Here is a 20,366-nt window from a genome sequence, read left to right on the forward strand (position 1 = left end):
AGGGATGGAAGGAGAAAGGGAAGAAAGGAAGAAAGAAAAGAGAGAAGAAAGAAAGGAGGGAAGCAGAGAGGGTGGAGGTGAGAAAGTTGGTTGTGATGGACAGTGGGTCCATCATATGGATGGAGATACGATGGACAGTGGACTTAGGGTCTTCCAATGACATGCCCATAGGTTGTCTCTATTATAATAGAATCTTCATGTGAGGTGTGACCATAAGAACGTAAAACTAAATTTTAAACAAATATCATAAACCAATGCAGCTAAAATGAGAAGAAAAGCAGGCAAATGGGGAAGAAATCTTTGCCAGACATCAATACTGATCAAATACAATGGATGACTGAGCAGGGTAATATTTATGGGCCCCAAAAGTAGGTTTGACTATAGAATAAATGAAAGTATTTTCTTGTTTAGCTCATAGACTGTTTTTGAAGACAAATTTAATTTAGACATGCAAATATGTATGTGGGAGTGAGTTACTGTAAGTATGACAATATCCAGAAGGTTGTGACAATAAGTGGAATTAGGAATAGCCCCCTGCACTAGGGATAGGGTAAGGAGGACACTAAAGTACAAGAACCAAAGAGTACATGAGGAGATTGGAGAGATTGTGGGAGGGAGTAAATCTATGAGAGGGAAACAGGAGAAGCTGGAGGAGACCACAGGATGGGGGTACCAGTAACATAGGATCAAAGGTTTGTGTGTACAATCTATTTGGAGCCCTTTGCAATAGACCAGGAAGGAGTTCAAGGATTTAACCAAGGGAACAGACAGTAAGTGGGATCTGGAAGAGTTTATCTGGTACTCATCATCTTGGTCAAAGTTGACTAAACAACAAAAAGCTGGAACTTGTGAGATAACCTTGGCTGTGGAGCTCATATCCTACTATATATTCTTTCATAATGTATTAAAAATATGTGTTTGCTCAAATATAGTGCACAGGAATAGGGAATGGACAGACAATATCATTGGATAGATAGAGAAGGGCAAAGTGAAGGGAACTGGGGGGAGCATTTAGAGAGGAGAAATTTCTAAATAAACCTTCAGACCCTTTTTAGCATTGTTAGTATTGGGGAGGAGCACAGGATACTTCTTCCCTTTTAGGAACACAAGAATTGCCTACCAGCAAGTTGTGCTGAATAGCCCTTTCCCTGAATTGTATGAAAAATTGTGTGCTTGTAAGATTTCAACATAAATACTTTAAAAGGTTAATAAGTGAAAGGAAGGGGATTTAGGAATGGAAAGTTTTGAACCCAGTATATGTGAAGGATAGAGGAGAGTCAGAGAAGGAAGAAACTTTAACTATAAGGGAAAAATGAAGAATAAATCAGAGATTATGCGATAGTAGATTTAGATCTGATAAGAACCTTAGAGGTCACTGAGTCCAACTGCCTCGTTTTATAAATGAGAAAACAGAGGACCAGAAAGGTTAAATTTCTTGCCCAGAGGGACATAGTTGAGGTGAGATTTGAACCTAGGTCTTCCTGACTCCATATCCATCATGCTGCACTGCTAGAACTAAAATAGCTAAGACCAGGAACAAAAAGAAGAATATTTTAGGAAATTAAAATAGGTTGGACACCCACCAAAAAAATTAGTTCAGAAAGACTTCTGTGTGAGCTCTGGAATGTATTTAGCATTGTCTGGAGTTGCACTCTGCCTAAAGGTGGATTTCATCTGAATAATCATTCAGGAAAGAACCTAATCCTAAAGGACCAGAGAAGTTGAGAAAAATGGTTCTTAGCTACCTTTGGGTATAGTGGAATTTGGGTTGGGGGGTACTAATTAAGGTGGGAATTAAGGATTAGGTTCTTATCTAATAAAATGGAATTAGTCAGCATGGAGCTAAATCTGGGTACCTAACCAATCAGTAGATCTCTAAGGTTTTCTATAGATCCCTAAGAAAGTTACCCTGTCCTTATCCTCCCCATTTCCTCTCTCAACACTGCTTCCCTCTCACCTTAGCTTCTCTTGGAGCTATCCAAGCTTGATGCTTTCTCTGAAGATGACATTCACCTGTTTAACAAGCTAAGTCTGCATTACTTCTCCAGCCTTCCTAATCTCCTAAAAGCTTACATTAGCCTCTTGTCTGCCCCTGTGTGACCCATTCTCTGCCAGCATCTTCAACCAATTCTGGCTTCCACATATCTGATCATGCCTTTGCTTTAGTCTAGTCTTTATTGCTTGATTCTGCTTTTGACTTGGATCATCCTCTATGGGTGGCCCTACTTACTGCTTGACTAGGACAGAACAGAATTCCCACCCCCCCCTCCACTCAGCTTACTGAGATTACCAGCACAAAAAGGAGAATTGCTGCCACTGACATCCTTTCCCTCATTCTAAAAAGGGACTTTGTTGTTAATACTTCTCTCCATACTTCTTGACTTTATTCTTAACATACATATTCTCCTTCATTTCCTCTCCAACTCACTCAATATCATAGTGATTTCAAAGCATTTGGGGAATTGAAAAGGTTTTTCCTTCTCACAAAAAGTTGGTGATCCCTGCACTTTGTAACTATACCATGGAACTAATATGCTAATGTCTACTTTGAATTAGTTCACATTATAATAATGTAATATCATACTCTATGTTAAAGAGTATATTCTGTGTTATGTAGTAGTTGATTTATGACTTAGCAGGGGTACTGGATAAAAGAAAGAAGTAAGGCATGTATTCTCAAGGTCATAACCCAAAGAAGAAGGCCATTCTCTCCCATACCTTCTACCCCCCAGCTTTGGACCCTGGGTAGTAGCATGAGAAATTGTCATTTTAAAAAAAGCATATTCTCCTTTTGAGCATCCCATTGTAGAAGTTGTACAGAAAAACATATATGTCTCTATGAAGCAGTGTGGAACAGTAGATAGAGTATAATTAGGAAGATCTGTGTTTAAATCCTTTCTTGGATACTTGCTGTGTGACCAGAAAAGAGTCACTTATCCTCTCTGTGCTTGCATTTCCTCACTTATATAATGGGGAGACAACTATCCGTAATATCTAGCTCATAGGGTTTTTATGAGGCTCAAATAGAGATAATGTATGTAAAGTGCTTTGCAAACCTTAAGGTGCTATATAAATGCTAGCTACTATTGTTGTTATCCTATCATCATCATCATCAATCATCATCATCATCCTGTGGCAAAGTCTTTTTCTAACAGTGAAGGAAATATACTTCCTTTTGACAAATTTGAAAGGACCTAAAAGTTACATTCTAACAATAAAATATGATGGTCATTGCCATGTAGTGGCAAATACAGACTTAGAAGTCTCTTGGATCAGTCATATTTTGAAAATCTAAGAGTACTTCCCCGGACTGTATCCAAATAGGCCTGTAGTTGGCAATATTATTTCCTTCTCTCTATAATAGAACTTTTCATCATGAGTTTGGTCTCCATGAGCATATGTGCTCTCAGAAAGTTAATATTTGAATGTAGCCCATACTATTTGTATAGTAAGAACATAAATTGATACTAAATCCTAAGCCCTGCAAATCAGGCAGGCATAGAATGAAAGGAATCACACCATCAAAGAAGGATGAGGAAAGAACATAAGAAAGGATTTCTACAGATGAAGAGTATTTTTTATTCCTCTTTCATCCTGCACTCTTCTCCTTCCACTTCAAACAGTATCTTCAAAATATTACCACTCTCTGCCTTTCCTGTTGGAGACACTCCTTCATAGCTACTATTCCCTTATATATATAGGATGCTCCAAAAGTCTTAGTGCAGTTTTTAGCTACTAAAGTTCAAACAGATTGTTGGTTAGTTTCAGGGAAATCTGGCAGCAAGTTTCAGGGACTGGAATTTTGACCTCTGTTCATGATATGTTTCCTAAAATTAACTATCTACTGCATATATCTTCCCCACTGGCAAAACCCATGAACGCCATGAATATACATCATGATTTTAAAAGATTTTAGTGGTGATAAAAAAAGTTTGCAAGGTAGTGATATTATTCTACAAAATATGACTCTTTTTTTGGTGGGTGGACTAATATATGATAGTGAACACAACATAATTAAATTCAACATCCAAGTGGGAGAGGGGAAAATTAAAGAAAATGTATTGTGTAGATATTTAATTTTGGAAAAGGAAAGTAGCAAAATTCAGGCATTAAGGAAAAAAATTGAAAGGTAAAGTTGAAAAAGTCTAAAATCCACAGGAAATCTTAAAACTATTTAAAAATACCTTGTTGAAAGCATAAGGTAAATGTATGCTTAGGACCAAAAATAGCAGATGCTGAAAAAAGAAAGAAAACACAACTAAGGGGTGGCATCCTATTAAAGAAACTATTGTAGAGAAAAAGCATTTTTAAAAAATGTAGACTCCTGAAGGAAGTAGAACTCATTCACTCTTCAGACTTTTCTATCCAACTCCTACTTCAGCTTCTTTCTCACCAGAGAGAAACTTTCACCCTGAGCACTGTTCTCCTGATTGGTAACTTCCTAGCCTAGACCTTAAGAATTCTTTCTTAAGGGACCCCTGCCATGGTCACTTCATTTCCAGGTAGATTTGTTCTCTGGACTTCCCTACTCATCAGCCACCTTGCCCTTTCCTTGAAACTCTTCTCATCCCCCACTCCATTAAAATGTAAGCTCCTTGAAGACAAGCACTGTCTTGTGTGCTTGGATTTGTTACGTAAGAAGAGCTTAATAAATGTTTTATCATCTAGCTATCAATCATCTCTTTATCCATCCATCTACCCATCTCTCTCCATCTACCATAAAGAAGCTTACAAAGAGTGGGAATTACATCAAATTAAATAGTATAGGGATGCAAAAAATGAGAAACATCTTGCAAGGGACCCTAAAAAGTAATGTGAAACTTTACTGGCCATATATTGAACTTTCACCAGTTGTTAGCCATTTGCAATTATTCTGTTCCAACCTTGCCTAAGTTGATATCTAAGAGTATATACTCTGTATAGACTCTGAATAATGACAATACATTAAGGGGGAGGAACCAGCAATATTATCAATGAACCATTTGATAATCATGGAGCAGTACCATCAAGGAAAGAAACTGAGGATAGGCTGGGAGTATAGGGCAGGTGAGTGGGATGGATTTGACCCTCAGAAGCCAGTTGTCTGGAAGAAATTCAGGCACACTCTGACACCTAGTGAAAAGGTTTGTTCATGGATGAAAGAGAGCTAGCAGAAGGTTGGAGGGAATCTATCTGGGAAGGCTCAATGAAAGGCATTTTTCTCCTCCTCTTATTCCCTGGGAGATATTCTCCCTCCTCTTTGCTTCTTTGACCTGGGTGTCTTACCTTTTTTTCTAGAAAGATTTCATTCCTTTCACAATTTATACCCATCTTTTAAGTCTCAGCTAATTTCACTTCTACGATGCTTTCCCAGATGAATTCAATCAGTAGTGATTTTATCGTCTTCGGAAATCTTGGCACTTACTGTCTCTATAAGTTCACAGTACTGTGTGACATAGCTTGTTTTGTTGTCTTATATGATTATTTAAATGTTTCCTGTGTTTACATCTTACCTTCATGGTAATAAGCTCCTAGAGTAGGGTCCTTAACCTTTGATCCATAAATTTTTAAATTGATAACCATATTTCAGCAAAATTTGTTTCCTTTGTAAAACTACTTATCTATTTTATGCATTTGATAACATCATTCTGAGAAGGGGTCCATAGACTTCACTAGAATGCTGAAGGAGTCTGTGATAGGAGAAAAAAGATTAGGAATCCCAGTCCAAGAAAGGAGACATTATGTCTCATTTATCCTTGTATTCCACATGGCAACATATACCACAAGTGCCCAATGAATAATTATTGATTGAATAAAATAGACATTTTAATAGGGGTTGAGGGGTAGATTAAAAGGCTGGTTGCTCTCCACTGAGCACTGTACTTGACATTGGGGATACATCTAAAAAATTAAAAATACTCTACCCTTAAAGAACTTACATCCTTTCCAGGGGTTGAGAGCAACAAGGACATAGATAAGCAAATATGAAATATAATAATAGGAGCATTTACATAGCTGTTTAAGGTTTGCCAAGTGCTTTACAAATAATATCTCATTTAATCTTCATCATAGAGAGGAAGGTGTCATTATTATTCCTATTTTACATATCAGGAAACTGAGGCAGAGAGCTATGAAGTGACTAGCCCAGATGTGAATGAAGGTCTTCCTTACTCTAGGTTCTGTACTCTATTCCCTACACCAGTGAGCTGCTTATACCTAAAGTAATTTCAGGAGAGGGTGGTTAAGATAGGAGATTTGATAAGCTTTTTGAAAAAAAAAAACCTAAAACTCTAATCTAAGTAGTTGGATTAGATTGTAATATGAACCAACTTCCTTGAGAGTAGTTATTTGTAAAAAGTAGTGACCATTAAAATGATGGTGACAAACTGGACATTATACAGAGGGGAAAAGCGGGACCAGAGGATGTAACACTTTCAGAGGCAGAAAATTCCACCCACAGAATGCTTCCTCTCCCTGACAAAAATTTTCTGCGGTTGTGAAAATGGTTGCCAAATGACATTTTTAGCCAAAAAATTCTGTGTTTTCATGTAGACAAAGCTTAAGCTTTCTTTTTGAACCCTAAAGTCTCCTCAAGATTTCAACCTATGATTCCACAATGACCTATGACCCTAAAATGATTGTTGCTGGATTCCATACTTGGGGATTTTAAAAAGACGTTATAGAATAACTAGGAAATACAGGAACATGCAAAATCTATAAAGTCATGATTTTGATCATTGACCAGAAACAAAGGTAATTCACAGCTCAGAAAAATCATGGCATTTAATTATGAGACAGCTAAGTGGAACAGTATATAGCATGCTGGGCCTGGTGTCAGGAAGACTCATCTTTGTGAATTCAAATTTAGCCTGAGATGCTTACTTGCTGTATGACCCTAGGCAAGTCACTCAACCCAATTTGCCTCAGTTTCCTCATCAGTAAACTAAAGAAGGAAATGGCAAACCACTTTAGTATCTCTGCCAAGAAAACCTCAAATGGGGTCACAAAGAATCAGTTATGACTGAAAAATGGGTTTATATGAAAGCCTTAGCTATTCTAGACTGTAAAAGGTATTTTTGCACCTCCCTTTATATGGATATGCCATATTTTATCAAATTGTTAAATTAGTTGGTTGGTTGTCATCCTTGATTCTCGATGAGGACCAAAATGTTGGAGTCAAGGTAGAGTGTGTCCAACTGTGGCTGATGAGATCAGTACAAGGTTGGAAGGCTCTTTCACAGGTTGGTCACAAATAGTCCACATGAACATTTGGAGTGAAAATGTCTCCAAATTAGTACATTTCACATTTCCTTTGAGCTACTATAGTTCTGCTTTGCTCATCGAGCACAGTGCCTTCTTTAGTGGAGGCACACCATGCTGGGCGATCCTGTGCCAGTGTCTCTCATGTCACACACTCTATTACAAAGTTCTTCAGAGAGACACATAAGTAGGTTTTCTAGGAATGCAAACATTTTCTATGCATAGCCTACATTTATATCATTCTTTAATTTTTACTCTGAAAACAGAGATTGAAGGGTCCTCCAGAATTTCATTAGAAAATTGGTCACAATCAAATTATAATTGATAAATAAACACCAAATCTAAAAAAAAAAAATAAGTTAAGACAACAACAAAAGCCAAACATAGCTATTCTTTTGGGAAACTATGAAAGACATATTTAAGATCCACAATTGGGGGTTCTTAAGAGAATAAAAGACTATTAATGTACTTGTTTGAGAACAGAGGGGTTAGACAATCCAGTCTAATTAAATCAACTAACTTAAAGGGTCTAACTACAGTGGTCTGAATGCTAGTTGTTTTGGTGCCTGGGAGTACCTTAGTGCCTTAAAACTACACTAAGGCTTTTGGAAATCACCCAGTAAGTTGCCTTCTCTTTTTGGAATACAAACATTTCAGGGAAGGGTCTTACTTTCTTCTTTAACATAGTATTAGTAAGAACTTAATAAATGCTTTTTCATTCATTCATTCCTTGCTTATGACTAGATTGTTAGACTGGGAACCAAAAGTTCTACTCCTGTGATTTTGGGTAACTCAGTTTCATTTTTATATCTTTATCCATATAAAAAGCATCATGGAATAAGGAATAAAGAACCAGCCTTGGAGACAAGAATTTCTAGGTTTAAGGCTTGCCTTTCTCTGACACATACTAACTGAGTCACCATGGGCACATCACTTAATTTCTCAGAGCCCATGCAACTCTCTAAAACTGTATTATAGATTATTTGCCTATCTAGATTGACAGGGAGAATTTTCATACTTGAGATCCCCCCACAGATGAAATCATAAGCTTGTATCCCTATCCTCCTCTTTTCCTCCATAGAAAACTCTACTCAGAAAAATGATTTACAAAATAATATTTACCATCTACCTAACTTACAGGGCTACAATCAGGATAAATGGTTGGTAAAATACCTTGTGAAATTTTTTTGAATAAAAATTCTGAGAGCAAAGCCAGTCATAGGCAAAATGCCAAAGCAAGCCAAGTTTATCTTCTGTGTTTCCTTCATCCTTCTCCTTAAGACACATAGTACCATCTAAGCTAGGCTACCTACATCTGACCACTTAGTATGATACTACATCTAGATCTGCCTTCCAGGCAATACTCAATGCTATTGATTTCTTCCCTGCCCTTCTCTCCCCCCGCCCCCAAAAAATCCTTTCCTAAGTCTCACTGCCTAAGAATCTGTCTGGCAGTTAGCATGACAACTAATCTTATAATCTACTCTGTGCTAACATGTTGGGGATAATGGCTTATCCCTCTCATGTACCATATATGCCTTTAGCAGGGATCTCTGGGAGACAGGTTTTGGCCAAACTTTTTTCTACTAGTGAGAAATTCAGGAACTATGACAAGCCACAGAAAGAACTAGTTGGGGACTACTAGGATCTTGATATGGACCAGTCCCATCTGGAAGGATAAATCAGATGCTGAATCAGATTTTTCTCAGGGCTTAAGCTGAGTCCTGGTTATAATTTAGACACATTTAGAAGTCATAGTAATTTTTTCACCCACTTAACATAACTTAGGATATTAGAGAAATAGCTGTTTTAGTGGCCTCATAGTCAAAGGTAACTTAAATCCTGGCAGACCTAGGAGCATTCTATGTAACAGTATTTGAGCACTATGGTGGAAACACATATCTACATAAATCAAGCGCTTATTTTTATCATTATAATTACAGAAGGCATCATACCCGAAAATAAGAAGCTACAGTTTGTCTCTTCATGTTAGTAGTTTCCTCCGGATGCCTCATCACTTCTAGAGTGTCCACCTAGAAACACAACACCAGAAGAAAGTATGAGAAAATAGATACTGGATCAATCTATGGGTTTCTCTAGAACCTGAAAGGCTTCATGGTCAGCCACTTGAGTGGTCTCAGTAATTGGCATCATAGTAGGTACAGTTATGGAGGAAATAGAGGAATGAGGCCTTAGCTGTCTTAATGTTACATCTCAGTCTTCTCCAAGCCATGCTGCCTGCCCTCTGGCCTTTTCCTACTTCCACTGGACCTCAGTCCTGCTTCTTGGGGCCTTGGTTAAGATTGGTGAGCTTTGACTTTATCTTGACAGGTCCCCCAAGCCACTCTGTACTTTTAGGCTATCCCCAAGCACATGCTGCTGCATTTGTACCCTCTCATCATGTCCCCCCCCCACACACTTTTGACCTTTCGTGTGTGGTCTTCCCCTAAAAGTGCCATAAACTCCTTGTGTACAGGGACCGTCTCACTCATTTGTTTTGGCATCTCCAGTGCTTAGCGCTGTGTCAAGCACATAGTAAATGCTTAACAAATGCCTTTTCATTCATTCATTTATTGTGTTGTTCTCACTCCTGTAAAGTGTTTGCAAATGTAAAATAATTTCCAAGTTAACTTTGTATTTTCTTATGTTTCAATCATTGAGATATATAGTAAAAAACATGTAGACTTAAAATATGTCTAATCAGAGCATCCCATGATGTAAGGTTATAAGGAAAGATTTCCAGGTACAGAAGGATTATGCTATTCCTTTCTCTGTCCACAGGAAAAAGCACAATGTGCAGATCACCCCAGAGGACATGGAAAATGAAAATGATCAATTTTCTTCTGTGATAGTCAAACTCTGAAATCATCACACGTCTCTTGTGGTTAACTCGCATTTTAGAAATGTTCTTTCCAGTCTGAATATGGAGAATGAAATCTCTCAAAGGGCACAAGTGAACTAAAAGATTATCTAATTATCTGTCACTCCTAACTGTGGTAGACCAGAAGCTTTCTTCTGAAAGAGGGAATTGTGAATGAAAATAATTATAGCTATCAATTCCAAGCAGATTATGTTGCTATATTGCAATTCAGGCAAATAAAACAGAAACCCAACCTCAAAACCAGCAAATACAAGAAGCAACTTGGTTTTCACAAAACATCTTAGCATTAACTTAGTCTGTGGCAGGTTACCATCCGCTCTGAACAGGGGGCATGAATATGAACTATGAACTTGACCTAAATATTGTCATTGTCAGCACATGTGATACACTCAATGGACCACACAATGAGCAGCCACTTTTGAGTGTGGTGAGTTTTTTCCACAACCTTCCTCAACTCAAATAAAGGTACAAATCTTACCTTGAGAAGGTATTTAGGAGACTGCATGCAAGAGCCAAAGAAGGAAAAGGAAAGCTTAAATGTCATTAGATAAGGAAATCAATTCATACATAAGACCAGGAATCAAAATGGAAACAAATTTTCAAAAGTTACACATGAAATCTAGATAATTACATAGGGGACTTAACCATATTGACTTGAAGAAAAACCATGCTTTTTCTCCAAATCTGGTTTGAATAAAATCTTAGTATGGCCTCTAGGTATATTTCTAGCTGACATTCTAACATACATTGCATTTTTTTTCCTTTCAAAGACATCCAATTTTATGGTTTGGGCCTACAAAATGAAGGAATTGGACTACAGCCAGGAGTGGGGAACCATCAGCCTCAAGGCCACATGTGGCCCTCTAGGTCCTCAAGTGCAGTTGCATCCAAGGACCACACTTGAGGACCTAGAGGGCCACATGTAGCCTCAAGGCTGAAGGTTCCCCACCCTTGCAGACCATCTCTAAAACCCTTTCCAAGTCTAAGTCCTAGGATCCTATTTGGGAATAGCTTCAGGACATTCTCAGACCAATGTGCAACTCCCTGAGGGCTGAGGGTGAAACAATACACAAAAACTTTCTGTAACATTCTTCATAAGTAGCCTGTGACCTAATGACCAATTAAGGCTTTGGTTGCATTAATATGCAGCTGAAGCAAAACTGTAACATTCAATTTTGTTTGACTTTGTTAATGGGGTGAGAGGGAAAAGAGTCAGAGGACAGATCCTGAAGTAGAAAACCCTCATCTGGAGTTAACATCAAACTTTCCACAAGCAGATTACCGACTGAGCTTCTCTCCTCTACAGCACCTCTACTGAACAGATAGAATCCCAGCACTCTGAAAGCCCAGACATGTTTTGGACAGTCCAGGCTGAAAAGGTTTGTAAGAAAGGAACCTGAGGCATATTTAGAGGACATTATTGAGGGGGTAAAATGTCTACACCCCTCACATTTACGCTGTTCTCAGGAATCTCTGTCTTGATCTGGCCCTTTCTCTTCTAGTTTCTCATCTTATTACAGATTTAGGAAGAGTCAGGATACCAAGGTTCAGTGTAAGGAAACATAGAGCACACAAAACAGGAAAAATAAAACAAGTCAGCTTAATTGAGGAGTAATACTCAACTAAAGATGGACAGTTGGGGACAGTGGAAACAGGTCAGATCCACTGGGGGCTGATGGAATTGGGCACCCAAGCCAGGAAAGTCTAATGGTGTTTTGTTTGTTTAAATAGGGTTCTTATCCAAATTGAGCAGGACTAGGCACTGAGAAGAGGAGCCAGACCTGGGGACCTGGGACTGATTCATGGTGGGCGTGGGGGAACGGAGAGAAGACTCCTAGAGAATTGGCTAGTTGATTCAGATTCCCAGCAGGCAGGCCTCTTACAGTGGATCTTACTTAGATAGGGTGACTTAGGGGTTTTAAGATTGTCTTGCAGGGTCTTTGTTTTCTGAGATACCTATAGTTCCTCACTTTTGACAACACAATTTACTAGCCTGGAGCCATTTCCCTAAGAATCCCACTGCGGGCTAGGTCATACCTAGTTATCCAATTAATTCATTCCTGCTAATGTGCCAGTGGACTCTGAGGGATTGACTCAATACCCCATGGAATCAAACATTTTCATTTTGATCTAGCTTTGGGTAGAAACAAGGCCTTACTCCAGAGGAATGCCTATAATTGGGAAAATTTCAGGCCTCTGCTCAGCAGTTTACAGGGGAAATTCATTCATTTGTTGGCCCCCTTGAGTCATTCAATTAAATGACTAAGGAAAGATTCTAGGCGTAGGCTGTAGGTGAATTGGTTTTAGGCAATTGGATTAAAAATTTGATTCTATGGTTCTGTGAAGGTGTAGATGAGTTGGCAGGTGGAATAGTGCCTTGAGTACGGACCTTGGAATCAGAAAAACTTGAGTCCGTATTTTGTCTCCAATGCTTCCTAGCTGTACATCCCTGGGCAATTCATTTAACCTCTCTATGCCTCAGTTTCCTCATCTGAAAAATGGGATAATAGCACCTACTTCATAAGGGTTGTTCTGAAGATTAAATGAATTTATATATATATATATATATATGTATATAAATATATACACACATAAAGTGCTTTGTAGAACTTAAAGTACTATGGTAAAGCTGTCTATTATTATTATTTTTATGAGTTTAAATTGGCACCATTTAAGGGAGTATTTATATTAATATAGAGTATTTATATCTATTATAATAATTGTGGAAAAGATCTAAAGGTCTTAGTGGACCACGAGTTCAATATGTGTTAGTATGACATGATAGCCTAAAAAGTAAATGCTATCTCAGGCATCATTAAGAAAGGTATAATAGCCAGAAATAATGAGATTATAATCTTATTTTCTACTATGGTCAGCCCATATTTATTGTGTCCAGTTTTATGCTCTACATTTTAAGAGGGTCTAGCTGGAGAAAAGCCCCTCCGAGGAGAGTGAACAGACTAGAGAAAGGCCTTGAGAGTATGCTATATGAGACCCAATTGAAGAAACTGGCTGTTTAGCCTGGATAATAGAAAATATAGGAGTGGCATGATCATTGCCTTCAAGTATTTGAAGAGTGACTTGGAGGAAGAAGGATCAGACTTCATAGGCTAGCCCCACAGAGGGCAAAGTTAGAAACAATGTATAAAAGTTTCAGGGAGGCAGATGTTTCAGAGAACCAAACTTCATTTTGAGGTAAGGAAAAGCTTCCTAACAATTAGAATTATCCAGAAGTGACATTTGCTAAACGAGAGAATAGTGGAACCCTCCCCTCTACCTCCACCAATCCATCCTCTAGAAATATTCTGGCAATGACTGAATGGCTAATCTCTGGTATGTCATAGAGTAGAGGCTTATCCAGGTATAACTTAAACTAGAGGACATCTAAATGACTTTCTCATTAGAGTGTATGGTCCTTGAGGGCAAAGGCTGACTTTTGCTCCTTCATATCCCCGGTGCTTAGCACAGCGCCTGGCACATAGTAAGCATTTAATAACAAATATTTACTGATATTTGATGTTCTATGATTCTGCTTCTGACTCCCCCACCCCACACAAGTCTTTTATGCCACAGCATCTTCAGAAGATGCCTAAAGAATTCAAACCAAAATGACTGCCTTTAGAGTGTTTCTTCTTTGAGGGCAATTTTCTCCATAATGAAGGTGGTCCTTAAAACACCAAAAGCTGATCCAACCAATTCACTTTTTTTTTTACCTTTTTTGTTAAGGCAATCAGGGTTAAGTGACTTGCCCAGGGTCACACAGCTAGTGTCAAGTGTCTGAGGCCTGATTTGAACTCAGGTCCTCCTGAATCCAAGGTCTGAGCTCCCAATTCACTTTCAAGGGAGAATTCTAGAGAGAGTATCATCTGACATTTCTGGTGAGACCATGGGCAAGTCAGCTGGATGCCTATGGATCTCAGTTTCATTATATGTAAAATCAGGAGTTCAAACAAGATGGTCTTTGTGGTCCCTTCCAGTTTTATCTTTATGATACCATGAGCTAACAAATACCTTAAGGGTATCAGGCTCATTCCTTTAAGAGAGGCAGCTGTTCAGAATCAGTACCACTCTGTAGGCTTCAGTTCTTTGACCTCCAAGGTCAGATTTCTGGGGAGATATCCTCAAACTCAAAGCACTCAGGTTCTGCACCTTTTCTCAATACTTTTATCCCAGTGTGAATCAAAAGGAATGATATCAAAGATCAGTTTCCTCTCCCACTAACATCCACAGCTCTTATACAGTAGATTAATGGATAGAAGACCCAAGAACATTTGGGTTCAAGTCTCACCTCTGACACATGGTAACTGTGTGCCTAGGAACAAATCCTGGAACTCAGTGTCTTTGTCAACTCTCTAAGGCTATACCTTGATGATTTATACTGACATGAAATTCCCTATGCTGAGGAAATACCCTGTCCAGACCAAATAAGGATACTGCACAGTAAGAAGTGCGTTTCCAAAAAAAGAAAAAAAATCATTGAGGTATCTTTAAAAATGATTTAGAAGAGAACATAAGGAAGGCCAGAATGGCATATTGTAAAAGCATCAGAGCTTTGAAAACTACTGGCTGAACTTATTAAAAGTTAAACTGTACCTAACATAGATCTGTAGTTTCTCTTTTCCTGTCCTACTATATATATGTATGCATATGTATTTGTGTGCATATATATATATATGCACACGAATATATGCTTATGTATATATATGTATATAACCCCCCCATTTTATTTGGTGTTCAGAATAAAAATACATTAAAAAATAAAATAAAATGAACGAAATAAAAATACATTAAAATAAAATTACAAAAAAAAAAGGCTCCTTAGCTTACTTTGCACTCTAACAAATACCGCTCAGAGACATCTCTGGAATCTTTAGTTAAGGACATCTTTTCCAGGAAATTTCATGGTAATGCTATGTGACATTTTAACACTAACATTAAAAAGATAACCAAACAATACACCATTTAAAAAAAAAAGGCAGCTGTTGTTGTTGTTCAGTCATTTTCAGTCATGTGTGACTCTTTGTGACCCTATTTGGGATTTTCTTGGCAAAGATAGTGGAGTGGCTTGCCATTTCCTTCTCTAGCTCATTTTATAGATGTGGAAACTGAGGCAAACTGGGTTGAATGACTTGTCCAAGGTCACATAGCTAGTAAGTGTCTGAAGCCAGATTTGAACTCAGGAAGATGAGTCTTCCTAACTTTAGGTCCAGTGCTCAATTGACTGTGTCACCTTGCTGCCATAGTCTAGTGAAAAAGAACACTTGATCTAGAATGAGAGTTTCTGGTTTCAAATTCTTTTTCTGCTGCTTGCTACTATGGGCAAATAATTTCACTTACTTTGGCCCTAGTTTCCTCATCTGTAAAATGATGGCGTTTAGATCAAATAATATAAAAACTTCCTTTTGATTCTAAAATTCTATAAAAACAAAGTCTCTGATAATGGTATTCTTTCACTAATACACTAGTTTTCTAATAGATCAATAATCTCACATTGTAGGTATTCCCTCCAGTGCTACAGATGAAAATCTCTCCATACTTCTCCAACCTGGGTGATTTTCATCAATATTCTCTTATAAATTTGCCACAGTGGATCCACCTGACATGTTTCGGGATTTTCATTGTCCAACAGGGAAACCAGCAGAACAGTCCAAAGGTTTCTGTGACTGGCCCATCTTTTTGCCCTGTTGTGTGTTATATGTACTGTTGTACATATTTCTAATGCTCTCCACCCCCTACTTTAGTAGACTTCCTAATGTATAATATGTGATGGCCAATCTCTGTTTTCCATGTGCATTTCCATTACCTTTTGTCATCCTTAATTTCACATCTTTGAAGACAGTAATAATTCAAAATTCACAGTCATTTGGCATTACTAGAAGAACATTGGGGTTCAAAAGATGAGTTTGGGGACCAGGGGAATAATGGGAAGATTAGAAGGATGGGTTAATTTTTAAATGCTTGTTAATTAAAAAAATAAAAATGATATACTATTTTTTAAAAAATAAAAAGATGGGCCTTTGTACTCAAGAAGCAAGAGAAATTTCCCAAAGGCAGTCCAGCCTGCTCTCCTCCTGTTCAACTTTGGGTCCAGTTCACTTTCCATTTGCAGTCTATTATAGATATACATACTAATGGATGACCTCCATGGGTTGTCTATCTAAATGTATATTATAGTTTAGATCAGTAGTTCTCAATTTTTTTGGTCTCAGGACCCCTTTACATTCTAAAAAAATGAGGACCACTTTACATTCTTAAAAGTTATTGAGGACCCCAAAAAGCTTTTGCTTATACAGATTATATCTATCAATATTTACCATATTTGAAATTAAATTAGTATAAATTAAAACTGGTAAATTAAAAAAATATTTATTCTTAAGCATTTAAAATGAGAATAATAAATCCATTATATGTTGACATAAACAACATATTTCCATGAGAAATAACTATTTCCCAAAATAAAAAAATTTAGTGAGACAAGTGGAATTGTTTTACATATTTTTTGCAAATCTTTTTAATGTCTGGCATAATGGAAAAAGCTGGATTCTCATATCTGCTTCTGCACTCAATCTGTTGAGTTGTGTTGCTTCTACCACTGATCTTTTCCTTGTCTACCTGGTCTACTATAGCTACTTTTCCTATTTTTTTCCTTCATGTTCATTTTCACTTCTTCTGGGACTCTAATGGCATGGCTCCTTGGTTGTTGATAGGGAAGAGAGTTTGTTATAAAACTCTTCTTAGAGCTTCACGTAACTATGGAGTTGGAAAAGGGAGTAATATTTTAATAGGCGAATAATATCTCAATATTATCATGAAAACAGTTTTGACCTTGCAGATTCCCTTAAAAAGTCTTGGGGAATTCTCCAGTGTCCTCAGACTATACTTTGAGGACCACTGGTCTAGATTGCAAGCATTCTTCATCCATCCACTTATTTTTATTCCTTTGTAGAAAGTTAGGCCAAAGTCTCTTAAGTGATCATGAATTTTATTTAGGAGGTTCACCAATGTTCTTGGGCTTGGTGCAATTATCACAGTGTTATCTGTAAACTGGAAAATCAACTGAGAATCTCTCCTTAACTTCTAATCTCTGTTGGACCTCCTCCATTACAGCGGCAAATAGGTTAGTTCTTGCTTAATACTTCACTTGATATTAATGATCATAGGGTCATCAAATAAAGTTGATTCTACTGTGATACCTTTCAAAATATCTTGTCTGATTTTGATATATGTATGGGCACCTTGTTGGTGGAGAGCTTGGTGATTTGCTCCAATGAATCAAAAAAAAATTTTTTTATAATCAATGAAAAGTAAACACAGTGGCATTGCATATTCTCTACATTTTTAGTTGATGATGTTATAATAAAAATACGGTCTACTGTGGAATATCATTTGCAAATGATTTCCTGGTTCCTTTCTAATGTCCTCATCAAGGATGCCATCAATGCACATGTAGATTATTCTCATAAAATGTATTGATGAGAAGATAGGCACATCAGTTGGTAGTTATTTATATTCTCACAGTTGCTGTGTTAAAAATGTTAAAAGTGTACCTTGTTCTTATCTCCCTGGCCCCCCTACTCCTTTCTATATAGTTTAGTAAGTGAGTTTTTAAGTAGACAATATAAACACGCAATAGCAGGAAATGATTGCAAAGGGGAACCTAGAAGTCATATACAAATCATCCAAAAGATCAAAGGACTGTAATTTACAAATTGTATCATATATTAACCAAAATTCACATCCTGGTCATATGTGCTGAATCACCAGAAGCCATTTAGGCACTGCTGTCAGAGCCCTTTGGTCCTAGGATATGTCAATCTCAGACAAGTCTCAGATCTCTGCAGTAAGACCAGCAGAACACCAAAAGGTGCTGATAATTTTGAGATGATATGGATACGTTAATTTTAAAGTTTTACTGACTTTGACATGATTTGGATATGTTAATGAACTAAACCCAAGGTGGCACAGATAAGAGTTAGTCTGTTTCCCCAAAATCCCTTTAAAAATGAGACCTTAAACTCCTACGTCCAAGTACTCGTTCATCTCCATATCAGGTCCATGCTGCCTAGTGCCCCTAATCCATGGTTATGTGTGTCATATTCTCTGCCTCTTTCCACCCTGTCCTTTTCCCAATGCTGCCTGCCTTCCTTCACCACTCCATCCCATCCCCACAGCATCTGCCTCTGTATCCCTTTTGCTGCTTATCTCTGTACCCTCGGTGCTTTATTAAAGTGTGATTGTGCCACACTTCCTGCTGCCATCACGGGCTTTCCTAGCACATTCCCAAAGAACTGGGTGTACCCACCCCCATTTCATAATTTTGTAAATTAATTGTCAATTCAGTTGCCCTGGGGAGGAATAATAATAAAATCCAATTTTTTTTTATATACATTTGGTGTCCTATCATTTATCTTGAAAATTGATACCTCAGAGCCCTCAAAATTGTGTTGCTTCCATCACTGATCTTTTCCTTGTCTGTCTGTCTATTACAGCTACTTTTCTTATTTTTTTTCTTCATGTTCATTTTCACTTCTTCTGGCAGCACATCTGGGACTCTAATGGCATGGCTCCTTGGTCCTTGATAGGGAAGAGAGTTTGTTATAAAAATTGTGGTAGAGCTTTTTCATTTTTATCTGTTTATTGTCTTCCTTCCAATTTCATCCTTAAAGTTCCTTGTCATTGCTTTCCTGGGTTTCTTTTCCAACTTTATTTAAATTATTTTCCCTTTCTGTTTCTCACTGTTTTATGAAGGAATGCTGCTCATAATTTTGCACCATCTTTCTTTCAAAGATTTTCTAAAGGATCAATGAGGGAAAAACTAGATGGAATGAACCTCACTCAATAAGCATGAAAGTTTTCTTGGGAATGCATGGTTGGTGGAGTTGTGCAGAACTAGTCCAACCATTCTGTAGAACAACTTGGAACTATGCTCAAAGGGCTATAAAACTGCATAACCTTTGACACAGCAATACCATTACTAGGTAAAAGAAAAGGGAAAAGGACCTATTTGTACAAAAATGTTTATAGCAGCTCTATTTTGTGGTGTCAAAAAACTAGAAATTGAGGAGATGCTCATCAATTGGGGAACAAGTTGTGGTATATGATTGTGATGGAATACTATTGCGTTATAAGAAATAACGAGCAGGATAGTTTCAGAAAAACCTGGGAAGACTTATGTGAACTAATGAAAAGTAAAGTGAGCAGAACCAGGAGAACATTGTACGGAATAAGAGCAATTATTTATTGTAAGGATGATAACGGTGAAAGATTTAGTTCCTCTGATCAAGACAATGACCCAAGACAAGTCCAAAGGACCCATGATGGAAAATGCTGTCCATATCCAGAGAGATAATTGATGAACTCTTGAGTGCAGATTGAAGCATACATTTTTTTAACTTTTTATAATTTTTCTTGTTTTCTTTTTTTTTTGCATGTGTTTTCTTTTGCAACATGGCTAATATGGAAACATGTTTTGCATGACTGCACATGAATAATTGCTATCATATTGCTTGCCTTCTCATGGGGTGGGAGAGGTTCAGGAGGGAAAGAAAGAATTTGAAACTGAAAATGTTTAAAATGAATGCCAAAAAATTTTTGCATGTAATTGGGAAATACTTAATGAAATAAATAAAAGTATGTCTATAAGAAAAAAGAAAGTTTTAGTGTGACGAAGTTAAAAAGGATATAAGGAAGAACAGAGGTGTCTGATTTAATCAATAATAAGACTGGAAAACTGGGAACCATGAAATTAACCAGTGATTTTTCCCCTTGAATTTAGAGAGAGAATATTTTCTATGAAACTTGAATTTGAAGAGTTGGAAGGGACCCCAAAGACTGTCTAGTCCAACCCAGCCATAAAAAATGTTCCTTTTATAACGTATCCAGAAAGTGGCCATCCAGATTTTGGTTTTAGACTTCCTGTGAGGTCCATCCATTATCTACTCAGGTATCCCAGTCTACTTTGGGACAGCTCTAATCTCCAAATACCTAGTGCCAGGGAGTTTAGAAAACTAAAATACTGAATTAAGCTAGTATCTGACCCAGAGGCAACAGAGAATAAAAGAAAGAGATTTAGCCTTAGAGTCAAGAGACCTGAATTCTTGTCCTGGTAATGCCACTAACTAGTTGTGTGACCCTGAGCAAATCACTTAATCATGGTGGACCTTAACCATAAATTTATAGGTTTAAATTAAGTGACCCTAAGATCCCTTCCAATTCTTCCATTCTATCATTCAACTCAGATTAAAGC

At 37.5% G+C, this 20,366-nt stretch overlaps 1 protein-coding gene across 1 annotated transcript in view; it reads right to left on the minus strand.

Annotated features, from left to right (window-relative positions):
* The window catches only part of MYO3B (myosin IIIB), a 628,721-nt gene that overhangs the window by 282,488 nt on the left and 325,867 nt on the right, over positions 1 to 20,366 (minus strand). The window contains exon 24 of the mRNA XM_027865702.1: positions 9,195 to 9,272. Coding sequence (XP_027721503.1) covers positions 9,195 to 9,272 — 78 coding nt within the window. The remainder of the gene's footprint in view (positions 1 to 9,194; positions 9,273 to 20,366) is intronic.

The sequence above is a fragment of the Vombatus ursinus genome, unplaced genomic scaffold (genome assembly GCF_900497805.2).
Source record: "Vombatus ursinus unplaced genomic scaffold, bare-nosed wombat genome assembly UNPS02014779.1, whole genome shotgun sequence".
Taxonomy (NCBI): Eukaryota; Metazoa; Chordata; class Mammalia; order Diprotodontia; family Vombatidae; genus Vombatus; species Vombatus ursinus.